Below are 24522 nucleotides of genomic sequence, written 5' to 3' on the forward strand. Positions count from 1 at the left end.
TATTTTGCAACCATTTGGCTGCATGTATGGGAACTCCGTGAGGTATGCTACATCAAATCCATGGACTAGTGTACATTGGTCTTATGCTATTAATTTGGAATGCAGGGTGCTCAAACGGCAATGTTGGTTTGAAGGTTGTCTTCTTGTTCGTACTCAATCTCCACCTTGGGTCTTCTTCTCTTGGCGGCCTTCTCTTGTGGAGCTGCACGCTTGTTGGAGCTGTCAGCCTTGTCTTCGTTGTCTTCGTCGTCTTCATCATCGTCGTCGGACTCGCTGGCAGACCCGTCGCCAAGCCATCTTTCGAGATCCTCCATGTCAACCAACTCATCATCGCCATCGTCCTCAACAAACTCAACCTCTCCTCCGTCGTCCTCATCACCACTCTCCAACACGACATCGTCATCTTCATCAAACTCCTCCTCGTCTTCGACCTCGTCGACCTTTCCGAGGACCTTCTTCCATATCTTCTCGTCCACGTTCAATGGTTTGTCGCCATAGGCACCACTCTTCAATCTCTCCAACAACTCCTTCTCGATATTCTTTTCGATCTTGGCAGCGGCCAAAGCCTTTCTTTCTCTGTTTTCTTCTCTTCTCTTGATCTTTGGCTTGATACCCACGTAGTGTCTCTCCTCTTCAGTCAATGCAAGTCTTCTTTCTGTCATGGCGACCTGGGTCAACCTGGTCAACCTCTGTTTGCACTTGTTGATCAAGAACTTGTTCCAGTAGATAAGGTTCTCATCGATTTGCTCCATGGCTTTTGCGAAGTTCTTCAGCAATCTGACCCTTTCCCAAAGGTTCTTGGGCATGTGAGCTCTCTCAGCAGTCTTCATGTAGAGATACAATTTGCCCTCCACGTTCTTCACTGTGGCGTATCTCGAGTTAGCCAACGGGCACGAGGCTCGTTCACACAAACCAGTGACATTGTATTCATTTCTGCAAAAGTCCTGACCTTTGCCTGTTTTGATCTTGAAGGCACAAAACTGGTTATTGATCACGTCCCAGATGAGCTCGTCTGAAGACATGATAGATGCTGATATAAAATTTGATGCGAGGGGTGAAAAGATGCAGCCTGAGAAACTTAAGATATCTCTTTAAAAGCTAAAAAGCTATAGTTGGCGTAGGTATATTAAGGGGATGAGCTGTGGAACCAATAGGTGATTCTGTTAAAATAATGCGAAGAGCTGAGCTAGAAAAAAAAAAAAAAGATAGATCCTGAGATGAGCCTACATACAAGTTGTAAAGCCCACCACACCAGGTGGAGGGTGGTCGTCTAAAATTAAATATTCATTTTTTGAAGTAAGTGGTGAAGTAATCGCCATATTTTGTTTTTAACAATTTGTCTTATTGCCCATTGAAATTCGACTCTAATCGTATTTCCTATGTTGGCTGCAAATCCATGCACCCACTCTTCATAGCAACAAAGCCCAATATAGAAGTTGCCCCGACTTTTAAATCTTCATATGGCACTCTATAACCTGTAGAATCACTTTGGAAGCTACTTGATTCGAGCTTTCTTTGGAGGCGATGTCCTGACAAGAGTACCTGTACTTGGCACCCACCGATGCTACGCCAAAAGTCCAATCCGACTTTATGTAATGCTTCAGTATCAGCTTCTTAGGCCAATTGGCTTCTTGGGTACTTGTGGCTTGACACGGACGACTTTGGGTCCGATCACAGACACCTTTGGGTTCTCCTCATTCGCCCTCCTTGAGAATGCTATCAACGTTATTATGACTTGATAAGGATCACTTCTCTCGAACAAGTCAATTGTCTGAAAGATCTCATCATGTGCCACTCCGAGATATTCGCAAGTCTTGAGGAAGAACAGGATGTTCTCCATTTGCACAAACGGCATTCTCAGGTTCTTGTATTTCTTGGTTGGGCCTTCTGGATAGGCAAGGTCACCAAGCTTACACAAATATTCCCCGTCCTTAAGAATGTCAATGAGATCCTGGTTGTGCTGTTCGAATTCTTGAACCTTGTCGTCTGCAACATTTAACGTGGTGAATATCCATTGCTTCACCTCGGCCTCGGACTTCTTGTACTTGGCGTCTCTGCTAAGATGCAAATCTTGATCCAAATTGGTCGAGGCATTTTGCCCTGACGCTGAAGGCTCTTTCCTAGTGTAGTAACTCATTGAATTCTACACCTCATCATGAGTTCGCGCTCTCTACTGGCCGTATTTTACCTGACTGAATCGTTCTAATTAACCCATATAAATACAAAAAGTTTTTGACGACTTAGGCTATGAAAACACTATCTCATCTTTAGTTGTGCAACTTCTTCTCGTAAGAGTGCAAGCCGTGAACACCACCCTCCAATTGAGCGGAGGCGGTTCTGAACTCGAATCTCACATCACCACCGTAAACCTTCTCTCTCAAGTCAGTGACAGAGGTGACACCAATGTCTTGCAAAGAGTGCTGCAAACCGTTGAACAAGTAAGGAATGAACTTAGTGATCGAACCCTTGTCAACAACGGAACCAGACACACCCTGAGCGACCAAGACCTTGTCAGCTTCAGAGAAGTAACGAGAAGTAGAGGCGTTGGCGTTGGTGTCAGTAGACTGCATGGCATCGATGGAACCCATACCTCTGTAAGTCTTCAATCTCTTACCGTCACGGTAGAAGTAGTCACCTGGAGTCTCGGAGGTACCAGCCAACAAACCACCCATCATAACACAGTCAGCGCCCAAAGCGAGAGCCTTGGTGATGTGGCCAATGTTACCAATACCACCATCGGCGATACATGGAACACCGAACTGGTGAGCGAATTCGCAGACATTGTAAACAGCGGTACCCTGTGGTCTACCACAGGCCATGACCTCCTGAGTGATACAGATGGAACCAGAACCCATACCGATTCTCAAACCATCAGCACCAGCCTCAATCAACAAAGCGGCCTGGTCTCTGGTAACGACGTTACCAGCAATGACCTGCAAGTGTGGGTGCTTCTCCTTGATCCACTTAAGCATGTCCAACTGGAAAACAGAAGAACCGTTGGAAGAGTCCAACACAACAACATCCAAGCCGGCCTCAACCAACTTGTCCAATCTCTCTCTGTCAGCTGGAATAGTACCAACGGCGGCACCACACAACAACTGCTTGGAGTCGAAAGACTTGGAAGCGTCAGGGTAGTCCTGGTTCTTTTGCAAGTCAGTCAAAGAGATCAAAGAGACCAAGTTACCCTGAGCATCCACGATGGGCAACTTACCCTTCTTGGAGGTTCTCAAGATGTTGTTACCCTCAGTCAAGGTGATACCCTTCTGAGCGGTCACAAGTTCCTTGGTCATGATTTCCTCAGCCTTGATAGTGTCGTCATCCAAGAACTGAACATCACGAGAAGTGATGATACCCAAAAGCTTAGCGCCTGGCTTACCGTTTTCTAAATGTTAGTAACAAAATTTTTGAACTTGGGTGTTTCTCAGGGGAAAGATAGGTTGTCCCCAACATCGTTTGATGCTATTCGGTAGAACGAAAGTTATACAGTATTTTTTGTTCATCATGAAACACACGGAAGTAGGGAATAAAACATACCAGTAACTGGGAAAGAAGAGAAACCAATGGTCTCCTTCAATCTTCTGATGTCACGCACGGTGATCTTTGGGGAAATAACGATGGGGTCGTTGATGAAACCGTTCTCGAACTTCTTCACCTTTCTCACCATCTCAGCCTGCTCATCAGCAGAGCAGTTGTGGTGGATGATACCAATACCACCCAAGAGAGCCATGTGGATAGCCATGTTCTCCTCAGTGACGGTATCCATGGGGGAAGACAAGAAGGGGCTCTTCATGGTGATCTTCTTGGTCAATTTAGACTCCAACTTCACCTCGGAAGCAGGGAAGTTGATCAAGCCTGGCAAAACCAAAAAGTCATTGTAGGTCAAACCACCAAAGTTAGCGGAATCGATCAAAGTCTGGACGTCCAAACCGTCCTTTTTAGAGTAAGAAGCCAAGTGAGCGGTGGCGTTTTTGTAGTCCAAAACCATTGTGTTGATCGATGGGCAGAGTGTTGCCAGAAAAAAAAAAAAAAAGTAGGACCGATGAGGATGAGGCTGCTTATTTATAGAGGACCACCACTGCGAATCTTAGTAAAAAAATTGAAAAAAACGCCAGAATCGATGAGGCACCGCGCATCTACCGCGGAGACACTAGGGTTAACGTTTTTAATCTACTTCAGATAAGAAGGAAATTTTATGAGACATTGCATTTGGGCGGAATCACCGGAGTTCGACTCAAATGCATAGTCTCTTGGTGACCTTTAAAAAAAAGAAAAAGCCTCTGTTTATAGCGAGGCCAAGGCACGGAGAGTACACATTGCAGTACATTGTAACATGCAAGGATCAGGAATGACGTTGCTACACACATCCTTTGGCTTAGCATTGCTCTGCTTGTTAGTTGAAATTCTAAATTTTGTAGATATCAGTGTAGCGGTTCTATATCTTGTCTTCAGCGGAGATCGAGACTGCCTGCCTGCCAACCGGGGCCAACAAACACACAGCGTAGCTAGAATCATCTTGTATTCTACAAACTGGGGCCAACATACATATAACGAACATTATTGAACGTTGTTTGAAGTAAGAAAAAAAAAGTTGTAGCAAAAGTTTTTTTTTTTCTCGTTGTTCGCCTTGCAATGTTAAATGTGCGTTGCACGCTTATGCTGTCATCTCACCAAATCAATGAGCGTTTACCTGCGAGTCTTTGGGGCCAGGCTGCTGGCCATTCTGCTTGCAGTTCTTCACGTATTCTTCAATTCTTCTCCAGCCTTCTTTTCTGTTCTCTTCACGAGCTCTCAGCTCCTCGAGAGACTGATGGTATAGCATCGTGCAATGATCATATAGTATAGGATTATGGTCCATGAACACTTTCAAGGCACTGAATACTAGCAGATGGATAGTCTTGTTCCAATTCGAGGTGGCCAGGTTGTGTGGAGGAATAGTTCCGTACTCATCCATGTCCATGTTCTGCTGTGGGGTTGAGAAGGAATCGTAGTACTCTTCATCTGTCATGTCGTTGATCATCTGAGACTCTTCCATGTTACTTCCCTCATGCACTTGGTGACCATGTCCATTGTTCTCATAGTTTTCATTGAGCATCAAGCCGGTATCGACAAGGTTGCCATTGGCGTCAGTAAGAGAGTTTGGATTCTCAAGAAGCTTCTGTTGAAGCTGACCATTGGCGCTTCCTGGCTGAGTAGCGTTGGTCAATTCATACAACGAAGAGAATATGATCGGAAGAACAACCTCCGCGTTCTCAGAAACAAGGGTCAAGAAGAAGTCGTTTTGCCAGAAACTCAACACCTTCTCGCTCACCTGGAAATGCGAAGATGCAATGCACTTCAGCAACTGGGCACAGAGAGGTATCTGGATTTTGGTAAACTCTGTGGGGTCCATAACTTCGAAGATGTCCTCAATCTCATTCAAGAACATCACCTCCTTGGGGGAGTTGATCTTGGGCCAGAATTTTAATAAGCCCATTATCACGTCCTCGGTAAGGGTTGGATCTTTCTCCAAGAATTGAACAATGCAGTATGCTAACTGGGGGTGGTACAAGGACAAGGATTTGACCTTATGAAGGGGCATCAAGACTCGTATCAAGAAAATTTTATGTTCTTCCTTTAAGGGTAGAGCGAAACCATTGATGATGGAGCCCAAAATCTCCAAAAGCTCCCCAATACCATTGAATCTCTCCGTCTCATAAACAAATTGCAAAAAGACGTTGTTGATGGACTTTCTTATGAACGACCGCAAACTCAAAAACTTACCATAGATTCGGTGCAAAGTAGTTTTCAAACAGTCACGCTCTCTAGGATCTTCACTATCGAAGAGTTCCAAGATTCGCAAGATGAAGTCGTGATCAATGTACTGTTTGGCAACTTGATGGTGGAAGTCAGGGCTCTCGACAAAACGTAAGAAGAATTCATAGACCAGCTGCATGTGTGGCCAGGCAAGCTCACTAACGGGCTCATCTTCATCCGGGTCGTAGATTTCACCCACAGGATTGACTGGGGGAGGAATCGGACGGAACAAGTTCTTCTTGAACATGTCAATGACATGTTTGTACATCTCATCGGTGTAGTTAAAGCGGTTTCCAATGATAAATTGAATCAACTCCTGCAAAGTGACACGCTTAAACTCTTTGCCCCGAATATCATGGGTGGGATCACTGAAGTCGAAAATAATATTGCACTGATCAACCTTTTGGATGAAAAGTGAAATTTGCTCCTCAGGAGGCACCTCGTCGAAGTTGGGAAGCTTCACGATCTCACGGTTATCACTCGTCGTGGGTTCGAAGCGCAGGGAGCTATGTCTCTTGGGCGTGACAATGAGGTCAATATCGAAGGAGTCCCTATTGGGCGAGCTGATATTTGGGTTCAACGCCGTGGGATGCGTCTGCTGCGAGTGACTGGCCAAACGGTTGTCGTGGGGGATACCGGCATAAGAGCTACCGGCTATTGGGGAGCTGGGGGTTGGGGTTATCGGCGTGGTGTTCGCAAGGTTCGTTTGAACGGGCTCGTTGATGACAATCTTAGGAGACTCCGGACCCAGAGCACCGGCAGGAGGCGGCGTCAGAGGCAGCACAGCAGCACCGGGCGAAAGCGAGGACAGGGGACCAGCGGCAGATACACTGAACTGCTCCACAGCGCTCTGATTTACTCTGGACGAGGGAGGAGGCAGGCTAGCGTCAGGGGCCGGCAGGAAATCCTTTTTAGGGCTGCTGGATCCCGTGGAGTTGATGGATGACGACGAGCTCGTTGGTTTGTGGTTGTTGGAGTTGGATAGCGAAGACAGCAGGGACTTACGGGAAAGGTCTTTGCTCGCCGCGTCCTTCTCCTTCTCCTTCTTGTCGCTTTTTCTCGAGGACTGGTTTTTGCTCCTCGTAAGGCGGTTCTTGAAGCCCTTCATCATGATGGGCTGTTGGGGTCGGCGTTTCTGTTAGCGGTGTGGAGAGAAAACAACCGGACCGAGGGGGTGGGATCCTAGGCGGGCGTCAAGAAGAATTGGACAGTATATAAAAACGCAAGGTGTTCTGACGATGGCGAAATTGTTGGTGGCGAAAACTCTGGCGGTATGGATTTCTGTGTGCACTAGAAACGAACAGCCAGCGTGGAGGAAGTCGAGAATGGTGAGAAAGTTGGAGGTTGGAGGATTATTTGCGGGAGTGTTGACAAGCACGCACGCACTGTCTGGGTGCACAAAACCGCCGAACAGAATACTTTACATGCTACTACGGGCTTCAGGTGAAAATTGGGACTTTCTATGGAATTTAATATTCTTAGAGCGTAAGGGGCGCGGTTAGCTAGGCAGTGCTTTATGGGCTGACCTAGAACGGCCAGTCGCGCGGGAGTAGACGATTTGTCGCATGTGGAGGGAGTGGGTTGGATTTTTTGATTGTGTTTATTGTTTGTATTAGTGGTTCAATGACGCTATATTTTTCCGTTGGTTCACTGAACTTTCTATGGACAATGTCTTTTATGATGATGGTCTGAGCCTCGATTAAAGGTCTAGACTGGTGAGTGCCACCTCAATTAGGCTTTGGAAGCGACACCGGAGGATTTGAAGTTAGAATGCGAGAAAAGGATGTGGCACTTGAAGGTATACTTTGGATCTCTCGAGAATGCTGAGTTTGGAGAGCTTTGCATCGCACTCGAGATGTACTTGGTCATCAGATGTACCTGATCTGGCGACGAGCAGGGACTAATAGGGCCTCCGAATGAAGGCATCCGACTGAAAAAGACAATTCAGCTTCGTAGTCCGTATGTGGTGAATTCCGCTGGTACGGATGTGGACCGGTACAGTCCGGTGCAGCTTTAGTCTCGTAGTGGTACCCAATTAGCCAGCTAAATTGAAAGACCCAGTATTTTCAACGTAGTTCACCGGATCCACTCAGCTCTCGGCGTTCTTCATCAGCAAGAAACAATTCCAACCGATGCTCACGACATTCACCGCCATAAGTCTATAGGCGACTGGCACGAAAGCAAAGTTGACTGCCTGAAAAATTGGCCAAACCGACCAGTTTGAGACCAAAGTAGGCCACCAGTTTCTCGACAACTTCTGCTGAGTGTCCTCCACACTTCTACCTTCCATCAACCCCATGGCCAGATAATAGAGCGGAATTCCTATGAATGGCGCAAACACGCCCTGATCCACAACAACACGAGCAGCGGTCTGAGTGACATTGGTTTTGCCAATAACAGTTCTGGCAAGAAACTTATACCATTGGTCGCCCAAGGGTGCAAACACCACACCACCGTAGATGACTGCTCTAGCGGTTCTAGAGAAGTCGTAGTCCTTCGACCCCCCGACTTTTTGCGCCAACACATCTCCAGCACCAAATAGAAAGGCGGTGGTCACGGCATTGGTCGCATATGGCCTTCTGACCAACATACGGTTGTAAAGTTGGAAGAGCATGGTGATGAGGATGGATCTGGTCTGCACCGCGCAGGAATGGCTGCAACATCGAAGTGATACCCCTATGAATTGTGGTACGATAGCCAATTTTGAAGGATACTCTACTTGATCTGTCTCTCTAAATCACTGATCTATAATTTGAATATATCTGTAGGTTCTGTCAAGCGAGTCTATGATGTCTATAAGCTTGAGAACACATGCTCTGGTCGTATCAAACGGCACACCAAAGTCTTCAAACGCCTAGGCGTACACCATGGTCTGCTCCTCATCGGCAGATTCAATGTCAACCAATTCCTCCACCAACAGGCCGCTGCCCTTACCGTGACCCTTGGTGTTATGCACGAAACTCAAGAAGCAGTTCCAGCCAATCGACCATACGTTGGCTAGCACGATTCTGAGATGCACTGGCACGAAAAATAAGTTGACAAGTTGCAAAGGCGTCCACACTGTCCAACTTGCTCGAAGCACGTTCCACCAGTTGTTTCGAAGCTTATCCGTAGCCACCTTGAAAGGATCCTCATGCAACGCTAACGCCGACATGGCTGTGTTATACAAGGGAATCCACACGAGTCCAGGCATGAGCAAGGCATCTAGGGCAAGTCTGAACAAGTTGTCATGCACATCTATGTGAGTAGGGGTCAGACGAGCTCTTCTGGCTGCCAGCATAAACGGACTTTTCAAGTAGGGAAGCGTCATACGGTGCCACTTGACACTGAGTGGGGCGAAAATAAGCAGGCCATAGATACTGGCACGAATGGTTCGCTGGTAGTGGAACTCGGTTCCCTTGTTGACATCGTCGTCTATGTGGTGCGGGAACAAGGCCTGGGCCAAACAGTCTCCCAAGCCGAAAAACAACCCGGTAGAGACCATGTTGGTCTTATAGGGGTGGGTCTTTAGGAGGTTGTTGTAGGCACGGAAGAAGGGCATGCAGTGGACTGGTGAAAGACGATGAATCAGAGGTGAAAAATTCTGCATTTCAAGGTTGCAGCTAGAGACAGGAGAAACAAGCTTCCGAAAACTTGCATTGTAAAAGCAGTGGATTGGGGGTAGAAGAGGTGGTGATAGAAGGTTTTTTACTCGATTTTCCACTAAGAGCATAATTCGTCTCCTGATGGCGAGATCTTGATCCGCAGAGAAGGCAGAGGAGCGGCTCGAGGTGCATGGAAGAAGCTTCTGTGACAGCGCTATGGTCGGACGACAAAGTGGCACAAAAGCAAAATCTGATAAAGTTTGGGATTTAGGGATGGAAGGCTGGCGGGTGGATATCAGAAATTTTCTTAGGGTGTGATTTTGGTGATTATGTGAAATTCTCGCTCGTCGAAGTACTTAGACAGACGTAGACCAGCGGTTTGATACCCCAACCTCAGTTGAACTTCTCCACAATAGAAGCAGACCGTGCATTGGGATGACCGTACGTGATCGACATTACAAACTTTCAAACCTTATGAAGATTGTGACGTCAGGTCTCGGGGCACACCGGCCCATACCGGACCAATCTGTAGATGGAGGAAAGCAGAAACATACGGCATAAAGAAAGAGTAGTCGAGTAGTGACGTTGATCATAACCACGGAGAGCAGTCTTCGATGTTCCGTGGGTCAACTTAGAATTTTTGAAATGGTCGTCCCAAACGGGACAAACTGTGGATGCAAAAGGGTGGCACCTTTTCGCCAAAAATAAACTCCTCGTATTCTCAACTTGACAGGCTCAGTGTTTACCTCCACACCCCGTGGTCATGTGTTCACAGGTGGCTCGGCTGTTGTCGATGCAGCACATTTAGAATGAGGGCTAGTTTCGACCTAACCCGTCAAACGGCATTTGAAAGGCCGTAGGAGCCCAAGCCATGATTGCTCTATTATCCTAATTCGTTACTAGTCGAGGCGAGAATGCCGTTGTTTTGCAGCCACACTCGCCACACTACAATAGAGACGTTGGCGAAAATGAAGCAAAAGGTCAGGCGAGGCGAGGCGAGGCGGAGAACAATGGAGGGGTCAGGCTCGTGGAAAGTTCCCAGCTTTTCATAATCTCACTACACCATCAACAAAAAACAACCCACTCGGTTGCAACCAAGCAAAGAAACATTTTTTTCTAAGACAGCGCGGCTTGCTGCAGCATTCTTGCGCAGCGAAGAAAAAACGGCAGATAAGAGCAAGCAAAACCGAGGTAAACATAGGTACCAACGGCGTGGAAGGAGGTTTTTTTCCGAGACAAAGCGTGCCAATCACAAGCCCAGAAAACAGCCGTCCTCAGCCTTGCCCTGGCGGTAACTTGTTTGCTTGACACCAGAAACATTCCATGACAGGCGACTTTCCTAATTGGGCGAAAACATTGCCAGATACGTCTGCGGCGGCCAAACAGAGTTGAGAGCACCTACCCACGGTGGACGATGGATGGACGCTAGACGAACCGGTTGACGCTGTGGGTTTGTCAAAGACCCAATTTTATTGTTTCTAGAAACCCCGTTGTCATTTGTGGTTGGCAACAAAGGTGGCTGGCTGTCCTGCAGAATGGAGAACAAGGCCGTCCGGGCGGCTTCAGGCAGGAGTTCTGGGGTGCAACCGAAGGTTGCTGGGGAAAAAAAAAATAGCGTGGGAGAATAGAGATGAAGCCAATTAATAATGGTGAATTTACGAACGAAATAAATTTTATTTTCTTTGTAAAACCGTCTCGTAGTAATAATTAAAAGCCCTGCCCGTGGCATAATATTGCAGATCTAGTGGGCGCTGCCGTTTGTGCTATCTTTTTGGCCCGCCTGGTCATATCACAATTTCGGACCATCACATTTTTTTCCCTCCCTCACTGGTTTTTCTCACCACCCCAACTACTTCTTCTTCCTCCAATGCACAGAACCTACTCCTTGAGATCCCTGAGAGCCCCTACCGCTGCTCAATTGCAGGCTCCTCCTCCACCTCCTTCTTCCACCAAGTCCAAGTTCTTTGGCAAGGGCTCGCTTTCCTCTTCTTTCAGAAAGCAAACTGCCGGTGCCTGGGGCCCCGAGTTGCTGAGAAAGTTGGCCCAGTTGGTCAAGATGGAGAAGAACTTGATGCGTTCTATTGAAATCACCTCCAACGAGAGAAAGGAGACCGCTAAGCAGTTGTCCTTGTGGGGTGAGGCCAACGACGACGACATTTCCGACATCACTGACAAGTTGGGTGTTTTGATTTACGAGATTGGTGAGTTGGAGGACCAGTTCATCGACAGATACGACCAGTACAGAATCACCTTGAAGTCCATCAGAGACATTGAGGGTTCCGTGCAGCCTTCTAGAGACAGAAAGCAGAAGATCACCGACAACATTGCTTACTTGAAGTACAAGGACCCTCAATCTCCAAAGATTAACGTCTTGGAGCAGGAGTTGGTCAGAGCCGAGGCTGAGTCTCTTGTTGCTGAGGCCCAGTTGTCTAACATCACCAGAGAGAAGTTGAAGACTGCCTTCAACTACCAGTTTGACTCCACCAGAGAGCACGCTGAGAAGATCGCCTTGATTGCCGGCTACGGTAAGGCCCTCTTGGAGTTGTTGGACGAGTCCCCAGTCACCCCAGGTGAGACCAGACCTGCCTACGACGGCTACGAGGCCTCCAAGCAGATCATTGTCGACGCCGAGAACGCCTTGGCTGCCTGGACTTTCGACACCGCCGTTGTCAAGCCAACCTTGTCTTTCGCTGCCCACGAGGACTACGATGCCGATGAATTGGCTGAGGAGACCGAGAACTTGAAGGTCACCGAAAACGAGTGGGAGGAGGAGCAGAAGGCTCACGCTTAAGCGTAACCTCATTGCCGCTACCTTGCCTTACTCAGACACCGGACCGGGCGCCCGCTCATGAGTCGGCCCGCCTGTATTAATACTATGTTGTGTATCATTGTTCAATTAATGTAGAATTGCCTCCTTGCTTGTAAGTACCCCTGGCGTGATGAGTTGCTGCAAAAATAGCCGCCCGGCTGAGCAAACTCGGGGTTGAAATTGACAGCAAGCAGAGGCACCCAAGGTATGGCGGGTCTCATGTTAGGGAGACCAAGCGTAAACAAAGACACCCGAGGCACCACCGAGGCGGCCAAGGCAGAATTTGGCGACCAGGAGGGGTGGGTGTGGTAGACGAGAGGAGCTTATATCGAGTGGAAAATGTAAGTTGAAAGAATTGTTGACTTTTTTCAGTAGAATGAATGGACAAACAATACCAAAATATAAGAAACCTTTTGTCCTGTAGAGTCTAATCAGGACAATCTCAGAGCGTGTAGCAGACCCGCATTTTGCAACCATTCCACCAGCCACTGCCATGCCACAACCATCGGGTGGGCAACTCCACAAGAAAAAAACCCATAGATTTAAAATGAAATGTAGAAAAAATAGATATCAAGTTTTTTTTGAAAAAAAGACATCCCCCCTCCCCTTAATATTTTATCTCCATTCCGTAACTTGAAACTATCGTTGCTCACTCGTATCTCACTGGCCTCCGGTGTTTGCGTTTTGCGTCCGTCGCGCTTACCAAAACATTCGCTGCGCCAAAAAAACTTAAATTCATCTAATAACCTCTGCTCTTCCAGATCGAAGTCAAATATCCCATCCTTTTTATCTTCATCATTTCCTGACCTGTCTCCTGGGTGCACCCTGCCGATCCGCCCCATTCACGCTACGTTCCTGCGGAACCCGCACCGTTTCCAAATCATAACAATCGTCAAACAAAACACATACAACAACACTCTTTCTCCACCATGTCCTCGCCTTCACGCCTGGTCATTGATCCGTTGATATACTCGTATCCAGACAGTAGCGGCTCGCTGGAGAAAAAGAAGAACAACGACTCCCTACCCCCAGCGTCGAAGCTTCTTCTGAATGCTCAGTCCACAGCTCCTCCCACCACTGGCTGGACTCCTTTGGTGCTGAAGACACTTTCTGGAGAGATGATTTCCCACAATTCCACGCCCAACACAAAGGTTCTTCCGGGTTTCTACCGCCAGGCTACCGCCAGCGGCTCGGCTCCGTCCAACGACATGGATTTTCCCGTGTTGAACTTAACGCCTTTCCTCACACACAACTTGAACTTCCTCAACAACCAGAACTCGGCCGGCAACCCTTCCAGCAACGTCAACTTCACGCCCTTCTACGACAAGAGTATGCACCTCACCGACTTCTTCATTGATTCTCCTTTGAGACCTTCTCCGCTGAAGGCCGTGGAGACCATCACTCCATCCCGGTTTGCCATGAGCGCTGAGCGCAAATCCTTATCGTCCAGATTGGATGCTGCTACATCGACTAAACGTTCCATTGGCCAGATCGATACTCCTGCGAGACACCCTTTCAAGAAGTACGACTCTCAGGTCGACAACGACTCTGAGACTGACAATGAGGACGAGAACAAGGATGACAAGCCTTACGAGGACAACTTCGTCACACCTTCAAAGAAGAATGTCTTGAAGGAGACAAGCGGGAACTTGTTGAATAAGACACCTTTGAACCAGACACCTCTTGCCTCGAAGAAGAACAAGAACGCCTACCATACTCCAGCGAAGACAACTCAAATGTCTTCTCCATCTACAGTAATCATGTCGAGTGTGAACAAGCTGCCCGAAGAGGATGGCTCAAAGGCGCGTATTGTGCCTCCTAGCCCGACACCAAACAAAGAGCGTGTTGAGAGCACTACGGCCGTGAATTCAGAGCCAGTTATGGGAATCTTCTCAGAGAGAAAACAAAAGCCAAAGGCTGAAGCATCTAAACCCGCTGCGAAGAAGAACACTAAGAAGAACCAGGCAGGCACCAGCAAGTTCCAAATTGTCTTCACTGACGTCCACACATTGATGAACAGCAAAAAGAAGAAGGAGCCAGAAACGCGGTCGAAGAAGCAACAGCAGGAAAGAAATCAGCCCAAAAGAACCGGATCTCAAAGGCTGAGCCAAAGAACCCAGAGAACAACTCGCCAAGACGCTCATCAGCATCAGTTCAAACAGGGACTGCCGCCCATTCAACAGCACCAGCATCTACAACAGCAGCCTCCCCCGACTTATGCGTTTCAGCACACGTCATCGTCGCTCTCAGCGTCGCAGGACTACAACTCAACAATGAACTCGTCAAGGGAATTTAGCATGCTAGGAGTTAACTCCTCACAAAACACAACAGGCGCAAACCTCAACTTCTCATCTACGGAGCACACGTCTTTTGAGCTCAACAACGCAGGCATGGCATCAACGCCGAACCGGAAGTATCTTTTAGATAATTCTTTCGATAAGGCATCACCTCAGGCCATCAACCAGATGACATCCTCCTTCCATCAAGTGCAGGTCAATCACCAGGATGGAATGCCTCCTCCAAAACACTTGACCCTTCAACATGCTGCTCAACAAGCTCTCAGACACCCAGATCAGTCTCACAATCCGCAGATGGGGATGAACATGGTGATGAGCACCCCACAACACTCCAGCATAAACAACAATGCCTTCATGACCGAGGAATCTCCAAGCAACAGAGAGCCCATGGCGCTTCTATATCAGCATCTTCACCAGTATGAACAAGTCATGCAACCTGGTGAAGGTGAATCGGGACACAAGTAAAGCCCGAAGTTGAAAGACTATCGAAAATGACACGGCTAGACGGACAATGAGACAATAAGAAAATTAAAACGATAAAGGACAGTGATGGTTAAATACTGGTTTAATTTATGCACATATGATTCAGGATACTAAATATTAGGTGGTAGAAGTAAGGCACCGATAACACCAGGTCTTTCGGTGGCCAATAGGTCAAATATCTTTGCAGCGTTCTTGGAGTCTCCAAGCTCCAACTGAATGCCAAGGTTACTCATGAATCGTTTGTTCTGCTCAGAAAGCACTCTGGATCTCTTCCCGAGACCGAAAACCACAATCTCTGGCTTTGGATGAACTTTTTCGAATATCAGTAGAAGTGTCAGCTCATCAAAATGCACAATGAAACCGTTAGTGATGCTGTAGCCCCCCTCAGAGAGGTTGATTTCAAAGCTCTCGGTATCTAGAAGAAGAGTACCAATTTCACGGCCCTGCTTGTCTGGCGAAGTGATCAACACACTGTTTGCAAGGTGATAGCCATCTTTTTTGACAGATTCAATGTAGTTGATCGGCTTTTGGGAGAACATGAGGATATCGTTCTTCTTGAAGAGATCAACCGGATTAGCGGTAGTCTCTGATTTGCCCGAAGGAGCAAGCATATCCTGAGGAGACTTTCCTCCCCCGAATAAATTTTGTGAAAGACGAGTAGTACTAAACCGGCGCAAGGGGATGCGGCACTGACGGATCATTGTCGGTAATGATTAGAGGTTGCAACGGTGATGGACTATGAGCAGCTGGGGCAAACTGTGTGCACAACCAGGAGACGGACCAACGCCATAAAAGTTGCAAAAGAGCCCCAGAAAATCAAAAATCTTTTCCATTTGCCTCAATACGCAGTCTTTCATGTTCAAGCTTTGTGCGGATTGAGTTTTTGCACTTATCCCATAAGTCTTGAACAATCTCTCTGCCATAGATGTCACGAGGGGAGCTGTAGGATGTGGCCTTCATGGACTTCTTTTGAGGCGAAGTAACAGGATTGTAGAGTTCATTTGATCTGAAGTTGGATATCGATGGACGGGCTTTGAGTGTACGCTCTCCTTTGAGGTTGGCCGTGGACTTCTTTGGTGACAAAGAAGGAGCCGCCTTTTTGGGAGATGTCTGAGGCAGAGGGATAGGCGTCAGACTGGTGTGAATTGAAGGTGGCGTCGAAGAAGCACTTTTTTTAACGTACTCATCGTAAATTCGCAACAATTGCACCAAAAACGCCAATTCCTTCAAGTACTCGAATACAATGGCATGTTTGAACGACTCGCTTAAGCGACAAACAGAATCATCTGTGAGCTCCATAGTTGATACTTTCTGTATAGAGCTCTTGGCCGCAGAGAATCGGGCAGCAAATGGAACATATGAGTGGTGTTCTGTGTAGATCAACGAATTGGCCAATGTTGTTGACAATTCACGAATGCTGACTTGATGTCCTGAAGGAAGTAGTGAGAAAGCATAGTTCTGTACCCTCCTTCCCTTAGTATCAACAAAAATGGGAAACCCGTTTTCAAAATCACTCCTTTCTGACAGAATCCCCTTTACAGGAGACAGAGGCCTTGAGAAATTGGCACTCGGTAGTTCTGAGAGTATGCAAAAAGCTCGAAATTTGTTCTTGGGGAAGTCAATGAGCACTCTTTGAGGGTCAGAAACAAGAATCAGGGTGAATTTTTCCAAATTGTACAAGCTGTCGAGTTTGGAAGAAAGTGACGGGTCATCTTGTGTAACGCTATCCGTGTATTTCAACGACCCGTCCGAGCTAGGGAATGCGGCTAGCTTGTTGATTCGTAGCCTCTTGAACAAATATAGAAGCGATCGTATTCTCAAATCTGTCGAGTCAGGCTGAGGAGTCAATTCAAAAGTCGGGATTTTGGCTCCCTGTGTGGAACCCGTAAAACTAAAGAGACCCATGGAGGTGGTTCAGAGTTTATGTTTTACTGCATGAGAACACAAGCGAGCAGGCATAAATGGTCCGGTACCTTTTTGAGAGGCTTTCTGAGAGAGAAAATTGACTTTGAATTGGTCAAAATCTGGCTAGATCATATTAAGTTTCATTTATGGCAATAATTGGTTGGAAATCCTCTCCAAAGAGAAATAATAATAATAAATAAAAAAAAAAAATGCATGCCGATAAGTGCAATATTTGTGTGGGGCTACAGTTCAGATCGGCTGCAAACATCGCATACATAAGCACTATGGACCACACTGGGCAGCCATGGTGTAGACTTGAGTTTCTATAAGGTGAAGTGATGTATAGAATATTTATACTGCTGTTCCACTTATCATATTTTCCAAAACTAGTCAGAAACCGATGACTTTTTGCAGTCTAGGGTTTCCAGAACTAACAATGTAAAGATTCTCCAGACAGCAAGCCTTGATTCGTTAATACCCGGCAATTCTGCCATGAATCTATTAAAGATAGTCCATCTGAATGCATGTTGTAAGAGGGTACCACAGTGGTGCCATACACCATTCAATCATACTACTATCGCTACCACCAAGAATGACTCCTACTTGACGTCAACGCCTTGTCCCAATTTGAAGAAATATGAAAATTCAGAAATTCAAGAGGTTTTCATGATTTTCGATCTTGGCGAGAGTCTGATCTCACAGCGCACTATCCGATAGTCGCACACGTAACGTATAGTATCTGTTCTCACTATCAACCATGGCTACACAATCTGGTATTACAGCTTCAGAAGAGCTACTTGACAGCTTCAAGGCGTTGAAAAGCGGTGCTCTTGTGATCACCTTGAATGAGGATTCAACGCAATTGATCCCAGACTCAGGCTACACCCTGCCTTCTTCAACAGATCTCTCACTGGTGTTCGATAGCTTGAGTGAATACTTTGAAGCACAATATCCCACTCCAGGTTATGCTATCATCCAAAAGGAGGGTGGTGACAACATCTTTGTCAGCTTTATTCCTGACTCTGCGCCTATTAGACAGAAGATGTTGTTTGCTTCTACCAAGAACACTGTTCTTCAACAGTTAGGATCCAGTAACTTTGGAACCAAAAACATCTTGGCACTCACAGACGTTGACGAGTTATCTTCATCACATTATGAACACTTGATCAATGGCGACAATGAAGCGCTCTTGACGTCAGATGAAAAGATCCTAGCACAGATCAACTCTGTTCAAAACCTCAATTTGGGCCAGTCTGGCGACCTGCCATTCAAGAGAGAATTGCCATCGATGCACTCAACTCAAAAGCTGACCACCTCTGGCTCAAACTTGCTCTTCAAGGTCGACTCCGATCTTGAAAAGGAGATTTCTGGCCTGTTGGCGGGAAAATTGGTCGTTATCAAGATTCAAAAAGAGGCCGAGACGCTTGAATTGGTCAAATCAGTGTCTGATGTTACTTCAAAGACTCTTATAAGCAGTTTAGAACTGGCAGTAGGCAGTGCTGAAGCTTCTCCTGTCTACGCCTTGTTTGGCTACAACGACGAGAAGGTTGCCTTTATCTACCTGTGTCCTTCGGGATCAAAGGTCAAAGATAGAATGTTGTATGCTGCCAACAAACAGGGTTTCCTTACACACCTCAAAGCTGATCATCTCAAAGATTCTCAGCTTGATGTTGTGCTAGAGGTGGGAGATTTAGACGAAATTGACATCTCCAGGTTGGAGCCTGAGAATTCCCAAAGCTCGCAACAGAGCAGCAATAACTTGAGGTTCTCCAAACCCAAAGGACCAAGAAGAAGATAGACTACATGAATATAACTATTGTCGTTTCTCATCAATTAATTACCCATATCTAATACCTGCTAGTTCTCGCTGGACACAGCAATCGACCAAATCTCTTAGCTTTGAGCTAGGATTATCAAAATAATCTTCATAAATTTGCGGTCCTTCTTCCTCTCCCAGCGAAAGTATTGCCGAGTAAATTTTGCGGGAAATGCTTTTGTTGATTCGGATGTACTCATCCTCTGTAGTGATGGTTCCAGTCTTCGTCGGATCATTTGGAGTATACAATGGACGAAGATTATCACGAACATGCTTCTGAATTATGCGTTTTTGCTCGAGAGTAAGCTCTCTCCCGGGGCGCTCGAAAGCTGGTCTTCGAAGTTCAGATTCACTGTCACTCGTCACCGGGCTGATCAACGGAGACATCCTAGTCATCGTTGGGGCAACAGAGGGTAACTGGACAGCGGGTCTCTCGTCAGTGATTGAACTTCTCGGCCTCAGCCTTATCTGGCTCATAAGCGAGCTAATTCTAGAGGAACCTGCCTCTGATGGGGATTGAGAGGCATCTGGAGGAGATTGGGCAGACACTGGTTCCGCAGCGGCTTCTCCTCGCCTTCTCCGTTTCCTTCTAGGTTTATCCTCGGCAGGAGTGGCAGGAGTGGTGCCCAGACCGCCTGTTCGTGCTTGCTCAAACATGTCCCACAGGTGAGCTTCCTCCGGAGTGAGATTCCTCAAGGCTCTTTCCTCTCTCCGTAGTAGCACTCCACCATTGAGTACATGAGATCTAGAGCGTCGCAGAGAGGGCCCCGTTCCAAGCGAGTCAAGGCTGTCTTCAAACACGGCATGGGCTAGGTCGCTATCGGTTGTGATAAGGGTGTTAGATCTTGGAATGGCTCGAGCTGGCCTCCTTGTCCGAGACCGGCTCGGGCCTGAAGTATAAAGCTCTTGATAACAGTCACAATTTGGACAAAACCATTCAGTCGAGCCTGGCTCATGCGATGCTGCACCAAGGCAGGAGACATGGAAGGATGAATTACAAGCCACACAGCTGGCCATGGCACGCTGACGAAGAGCATAGCTTGCACTTGAACAAATTTGGCACACACCAGCAGGCTGAATGTCTCGATCCTGCTCGACAGGTTCTCTCTGGGGTACCACGTTGGGTGGAATTACGAACTCAGTGGGGATATTGTTGATGGCATCGTTGGGCATAAGGCGATCCTGGACATTGAAGGATCTTAAAAGCGCTTCAGGGTTGCTTTTGACGGCGATATTCACTTTGTGAAACGGCTTTCGGCACGTAGGACACGAGTTCGATTGGGTGCTCCACTGTAAAAGACACTGCTCATGATAGTGGTGACAGCAGGGTTGCACGATACCTATTATGTCTGGGGGTTTTATTCCCTCAAGACATATGGGGCATTCGAGCGTTTCCATAGCTGAAGTGTTGGTTTGTGGTTGATATGTAGAAAATGGTGTAGTGGCGGTCTCGATGGGTGCAGTGAGCCTCTCGCAGTGCATGAGGGCAAGATGAAAGGGTCCTACCAGAGAGTACCTGAAACTTTTCAGGTGAATAGAGATGGGAATTTTTGAAAGTTGAAAGAAGAGTGATACGATATTTGATTTTAATTATAAGTAAAAATTGGATTGTTCTGTGCTTGCCTACAACCAGAGTTGCACAAAGGTAGATGCGATAGGGCGAGGAGAGTGGGAGCCATGAATGATTTGATCTTCTTTTAGAGTCGATTTGTCAGACTATTAGCATTGGCTCTTTTTATGTGCTGTGAAATGTGTGTAGACTCTACGTCATCAGGGACACACCAGTTTTGCAACCATTTCCATGAATCAGAAACTGGATGATAGGACGTCAGCTTGTACAATCAGTTCAGCCCATCAAAATACTACTTCATTTTAAGGTCAACAATTTCTAACCACTCAACAAACCCAATCCCCTAGATCGAAGGCTTTGATTATCAGTATTAGATCCAAGTCCGGGAACCAAACCCACTTCCGGCGATGTATCTCAATATCAGCAGAAATTTGCTTCTATCTCAAAACAACCCTAATCTTTATTTCGTATTTCTCGACCATTTCTTGTGTTTTGCCAACATGATCCGTTGCATCTGCTTGATACCCCAGATGGCATCGCGCACATCTAATCTAACTTCAACAAGTTTACTTCCATAAGTGCACCATGTCTCGCCATCAGTTTGATCTTGTTCAGTGCATGAAGCAACCTGGAACACACATAGGCCTTCTATGTCTACTGTGTGATGGCAGATGTCCAATATGTGACTCGATGGTCAAACCAAAGGCAAAGGTTAGAGTCTGCGATAGCTGCCATTCAGGCAACGCAGGTGAAAGATGTATCCTTTGTGGGCACCACTTGGGAGAGAATGCCGAGTCTGGAACGCCGGCTTACTACTGCTACGAGTGTGTCGTTCAGGAGAAGCATAGGGAAGGTTGCCCTAGAATCACCAATGTAGGCAGTTCCAAGGCAGATATGGTATTCAACAAGCGTCCCAACCGGGGGCTCATCACTTGAAATGCTAATAAATATACAGAGAGAACAGCGCTCATTGTGTGCGCCGTTGGATACCCATGTCGATCATGGAGTTAATACCGTCGTGCCATTTCTCCTCGAGATGCTCGTTTATCGGCTGGAAATCGATTTGACGCTTCTTTCGAATCTCATTGATATCTTCAACTTGCCGGCGTTTTCGTTCCAACTCGTTGCGATACAGCAGCTCCGTTTTCAGAAGCAGTTCGAGGTGGGCTTCTCGTATGCTACCCATGCTACCGTCGTTTTGAAGGGCAAGGCGGGAGTTGCGCTCCCGTAGCATCGAATAAGCCAAGGACGTGTACATGCGGTCCTGGTTGGTGTGGTCTGGGTTATCGCTATCGGCATCATTGTCATCATCGTCATGGAAATCTGTGTACCTCGACATATCGATACCCTGGATGACAGGTGGCTCAGCATTATCATATTCTGGATTGTTCTGGTTAGCCTGTTCACCCTGTTGGGGCCGGCGAAATCTGTCCATGCTTGAAGAAAGCGGGAGTACGGGGCCTGCTGCTGGATGTACCTCTGTCGTGTCGAGTTGGGCTACTTCATTCTGGACAAGCTCTTCGACTCTTCTTCTTTCCTGTGGTGTAATGTCATAGTCGATGTCTGGGTGTTAGTATATAGTCATAGAAGTGATGAGTGAGCAATACGTACATGGTAAGCTGTCAAGGTTGTCAAAGTGTGTGAAGCTGGTGGGAAGCATAGCAGTGGCTTGGTCAACAAGCTTGGGGTTGTATTGATGGAGGGATTCGTATTTGGGACTCTCTGGAAGTGAATGTAGACTTGGTCAATCGCTATTAATGTCCTGATGGATAAAAAAGATTAGTTGGAGAATCGATCGATATTTGTGTGGGCGCGGCGTATAAGATGAGGGGCTGCCACACAGATACGGGCTCTTGTTCGGTCATAAGGGGTCGGCTCCGTCGGAATATTTAGAAATATATAAAAGGTTTTACGACTACTTTGAAAGAAAAATAGAAATAATTTTGTCTACCGACTACTCATGGGTGTAATGAGGCGAAGCTGTGTTGACGTCTGAGTCAGACATCTCGCTGTGGATGAGATCGCAGGGGGCACTCACACAAAAAAGTAGGGCTGGTGAATTTTTATTTGTACTTTATATTCCAACTCATCCTGAAAGTATGTGAATGCAGTTTACATAACGATCAATGAGTTGCTCAAGTGGCGGAGTGCCCTTGTTGACGGGATTAAGCAAAAGATGAGCCTACAGAGGCCGGTTTTGTGATCCCTTTTCACGCAATTCAGATTCTCCCGCTAACAACACATAGTGGATGTCTTTTACATGTGTCTTCTATAGATCGCCCACGTTACATCCCCGTCAAGGTTTCTTCGCTCCGTCTTGACATTGGAAGACCATCTCTTCACTCAATACTCCCATAAGGTATGCTCTACACTGGATTTCGCCAATTATAATATTTTATACATGAAGCTTGAAGCTTATTTCTCCAAAACCTCAGCGTCGTACTTCTGCTTGAACCAAGCGATGGACTCCTCCTGGTTGGTCTTGTGGGAGTTACCAATTGGAGCTCTGCATCTCTTTCTTCTGGCAACTCTGGCACCGTGTCTACCCATGACAACGTAGAAGTCCATACCGTAAATACCGATACCTGGGTCGTACTTGATACCCAAGTCAATGTGCTCGTCAATACCGAAACCGAAGTTACCAGTGGCAGAGAAGTTTCTCTTCTTCAACTGGAACTCCTTGACTCTCAAACCTCTCTCCAAGATCTCCTCAGCCTTAGGACCTCTGACGGTAACGTGGACAGAGATCTTCTCGTTTCTTCTGATACCGAAGGTTCTGACGGTGTATCTGGCCTTAGACTGGACTGGAGTCTGACCGGACAACTGCTCCAAGACCTTGGAGGCTCTGGTCAATCTGTCACCGGACTCACCGACACAGATGTTCAAGACCAACTTCTCGATACGCAACTCACGCATAGGGTTCTGAGCAGACTGACTGTTAGTATTCATTGATCAAGGGCTTGCGTTTCGACAATGAAGGAAGCGATTTGACTTTGCAAATGGGTGGAAATGTTTTATGTGGGTCTGGTCTGCAATCTCTCTATTCCTTCACTGTTGATCTGACGTTATCGACGACGTTTGACATACCATTTTGGCTGTAGTTTGTAGTTCTGGATAAGAGCTTTTTTTTTCCCCTACTAAAATTTTCAGTGTAGGCAGACCGAAGGTGCGAATTGAGACGTGCACGTAAGTTGATGTGATCACGTGTATTTGTACGGCTTAGGGTGCGAGCCCTAAGGCATAGTAACTCTTAAATTGCAAATCAGACTGTCACAATTTGATTCATGAATTCTAGGTTTATCTGCTGCATGATGCTGTATTATTCGTTGTATACTTCGTGTCTTGCCCGCCTTATGGCGTCTACTCATATCGCCTGCTTCCTCATCCGTCAACATTGTTGAAGGACTTCTCCTTCTCCTTAATGTCGTAAAAGATATCACCCACATTGTGGTTGCCGTGGTACACCCATCCAGCCTCGGTGACGTGGTATAGGTTGATCGAACCACCGGAGTAGGCGTCTCTGTGTGTGGCAGCCAAAATACTTCTCTTACCCAAGTACAAAGCATCCTCGACACTCAACTCCCACTTGTATTCAGAATCCAAGACACCGTAAGCGAATGTCTGACCGGATCCGACACAGAAGAGGTCACCCTTCAATCTTGTGCCATCAGAGTCAACGTAGTAGATAGTTGGACCCTCCTTCTTCGTGTAACCACAGACCATGGTACCCATCGACAAGCCCATGCCCTTATATTGGTACACCAAGTTTCCTAAGATCTTAGAAGCAGCAGCCACTGATATACGCTCCTTCTCACGCAACTCATGTAGTCTACACTGCGTACCCAACCAAGTCTCCCAATACTGACAGTCGGCGGCACCACCGGCCATTGTACCCAACAAGAAGGGGTTGATTCTGATAACCTTGTTCACTGTCTGCGAGGCGACCCAGTCACCAGCAGTAGCTCTGGAATCGACTGCGACAACAATACCACCTTGGAATCTAAAGGCCAAGGTTGTCGTACCGTGTGCAATCTTGATCTTACAGTCAGGGTTGGAAGCGTCATCTGTGTGTGCTCTCAAGAATTCCGTAGGCTTGGAAATTGGAGGCAATTGCATTTGTGGAGCCAAGCCGAATTGTTCTTGTTGAGCCAACCCATCAGTAGCACCATGGAATTCATTGCGAAGCGCATTGGCGTTTGAATTCGTGAACTGCTTTGCGATTGAGTTCATGCTGATTTCGAGGTTTTTTTTAGGTTGATGTGTTG

At 46.9% G+C, this 24522-nt stretch overlaps 14 protein-coding genes across 14 annotated transcripts; 3 read left to right on the plus strand and 11 right to left on the minus strand.

Moving 5' to 3' along the window:
- Window positions 1-110: 110 nt before the first annotated feature.
- MAK16 (ribosome biosynthesis protein) lies at window positions 111-1022 on the minus strand (the record flags this gene model as incomplete). Its single annotated transcript, XM_024857111.1, has 1 exon — window positions 111-1022. The coding sequence occupies one exon, from the start codon at window positions 1020-1022 to the stop codon at window positions 111-113; it is 912 nt and encodes a 303-aa protein (XP_024714991.1).
- Window positions 1023-1606: 584 nt separating this feature from the next.
- On the minus strand, window positions 1607-2137 carry SCP1 (Scp1p; the record flags this gene model as incomplete). Its single annotated transcript, XM_024857112.1, has 1 exon — window positions 1607-2137. One exon carries the CDS (start codon window positions 2135-2137, stop codon window positions 1607-1609), a length of 531 nt encoding a protein of 176 aa, XP_024714992.1.
- A 130-nt stretch (window positions 2138-2267) lies between these two features.
- On the minus strand, window positions 2268-3985 carry IMH3 (IMP dehydrogenase; the record flags this gene model as incomplete). Its single annotated transcript, XM_024857113.1, has 2 exons — window positions 2268-3382; window positions 3535-3985. The coding sequence occupies 2 exons, from the start codon at window positions 3983-3985 to the stop codon at window positions 2268-2270; spliced, it is 1566 nt and encodes a 521-aa protein (XP_024714993.1).
- Window positions 3986-4672: 687 nt separating this feature from the next.
- Window positions 4673-6904, minus strand: RTS1 (protein phosphatase 2A regulatory subunit; the record flags this gene model as incomplete). Its single annotated transcript, XM_024857114.1, has 1 exon — window positions 4673-6904. The coding sequence occupies one exon, from the start codon at window positions 6902-6904 to the stop codon at window positions 4673-4675; it is 2232 nt and encodes a 743-aa protein (XP_024714994.1).
- A 978-nt stretch (window positions 6905-7882) lies between these two features.
- On the minus strand, window positions 7883-8407 carry C7M61_001716 (ethanol metabolism protein; the record flags this gene model as incomplete). The annotated part of the gene is made up of 1 exon (XM_024857115.1): window positions 7883-8407. One exon carries the CDS (start codon window positions 8405-8407, stop codon window positions 7883-7885), a length of 525 nt encoding a protein of 174 aa, XP_024714995.1.
- Window positions 8408-8647: 240 nt separating this feature from the next.
- On the minus strand, window positions 8648-9277 carry C7M61_001717 (uncharacterized protein; the record flags this gene model as incomplete). The annotated part of the gene is made up of 1 exon (XM_024857116.1): window positions 8648-9277. The coding sequence occupies one exon, from the start codon at window positions 9275-9277 to the stop codon at window positions 8648-8650; it is 630 nt and encodes a 209-aa protein (XP_024714996.1).
- Window positions 9278-11244: 1967 nt separating this feature from the next.
- LSP1 (lipid-binding protein) lies at window positions 11245-12168 on the plus strand (the record flags this gene model as incomplete). Its single annotated transcript, XM_024857117.1, has 1 exon — window positions 11245-12168. The coding sequence occupies one exon, from the start codon at window positions 11245-11247 to the stop codon at window positions 12166-12168; it is 924 nt and encodes a 307-aa protein (XP_024714997.1).
- A 947-nt stretch (window positions 12169-13115) lies between these two features.
- Window positions 13116-14948, plus strand: C7M61_001719 (uncharacterized protein; the record flags this gene model as incomplete). Its single annotated transcript, XM_024857118.1, has 1 exon — window positions 13116-14948. The coding sequence occupies one exon, from the start codon at window positions 13116-13118 to the stop codon at window positions 14946-14948; it is 1833 nt and encodes a 610-aa protein (XP_024714998.1).
- A 128-nt stretch (window positions 14949-15076) lies between these two features.
- C7M61_001720 (uncharacterized protein) lies at window positions 15077-15577 on the minus strand (the record flags this gene model as incomplete). Its single annotated transcript, XM_024857119.1, has 1 exon — window positions 15077-15577. The coding sequence occupies one exon, from the start codon at window positions 15575-15577 to the stop codon at window positions 15077-15079; it is 501 nt and encodes a 166-aa protein (XP_024714999.1).
- A 205-nt stretch (window positions 15578-15782) lies between these two features.
- Window positions 15783-16871, minus strand: C7M61_001721 (uncharacterized protein; the record flags this gene model as incomplete). Its single annotated transcript, XM_024857120.1, has 1 exon — window positions 15783-16871. The coding sequence occupies one exon, from the start codon at window positions 16869-16871 to the stop codon at window positions 15783-15785; it is 1089 nt and encodes a 362-aa protein (XP_024715000.1).
- A 757-nt stretch (window positions 16872-17628) lies between these two features.
- Window positions 17629-18669, plus strand: C7M61_001722 (uncharacterized protein; the record flags this gene model as incomplete). Its single annotated transcript, XM_024857121.1, has 1 exon — window positions 17629-18669. The coding sequence occupies one exon, from the start codon at window positions 17629-17631 to the stop codon at window positions 18667-18669; it is 1041 nt and encodes a 346-aa protein (XP_024715001.1).
- Window positions 18670-18708: 39 nt separating this feature from the next.
- On the minus strand, window positions 18709-21917 carry C7M61_001723 (uncharacterized protein; the record flags this gene model as incomplete). The annotated part of the gene is made up of 4 exons (XM_024857122.1): window positions 18709-19504; window positions 19751-19925; window positions 21248-21820; window positions 21869-21917. The coding sequence occupies 4 exons, from the start codon at window positions 21915-21917 to the stop codon at window positions 18709-18711; spliced, it is 1593 nt and encodes a 530-aa protein (XP_024715002.1).
- A 755-nt stretch (window positions 21918-22672) lies between these two features.
- RPL11 (60S ribosomal protein uL5) lies at window positions 22673-23206 on the minus strand (the record flags this gene model as incomplete). Its single annotated transcript, XM_024857123.1, has 1 exon — window positions 22673-23206. The coding sequence occupies one exon, from the start codon at window positions 23204-23206 to the stop codon at window positions 22673-22675; it is 534 nt and encodes a 177-aa protein (XP_024715003.1).
- A 432-nt stretch (window positions 23207-23638) lies between these two features.
- Window positions 23639-24487, minus strand: PRE2 (proteasome core particle subunit beta 5; the record flags this gene model as incomplete). The annotated part of the gene is made up of 1 exon (XM_024857124.1): window positions 23639-24487. One exon carries the CDS (start codon window positions 24485-24487, stop codon window positions 23639-23641), a length of 849 nt encoding a protein of 282 aa, XP_024715004.1.
- Between the last annotated feature and the right edge of the window lie 35 nt (window positions 24488-24522).

Source organism: Candidozyma pseudohaemuli, assembly GCF_003013735.1.
Source record: "Candidozyma pseudohaemuli strain B12108 chromosome Unknown scaffold00002, whole genome shotgun sequence".
NCBI classification, from domain to species: Eukaryota; Fungi; Ascomycota; class Pichiomycetes; order Serinales; family Metschnikowiaceae; genus Candidozyma; species Candidozyma pseudohaemuli.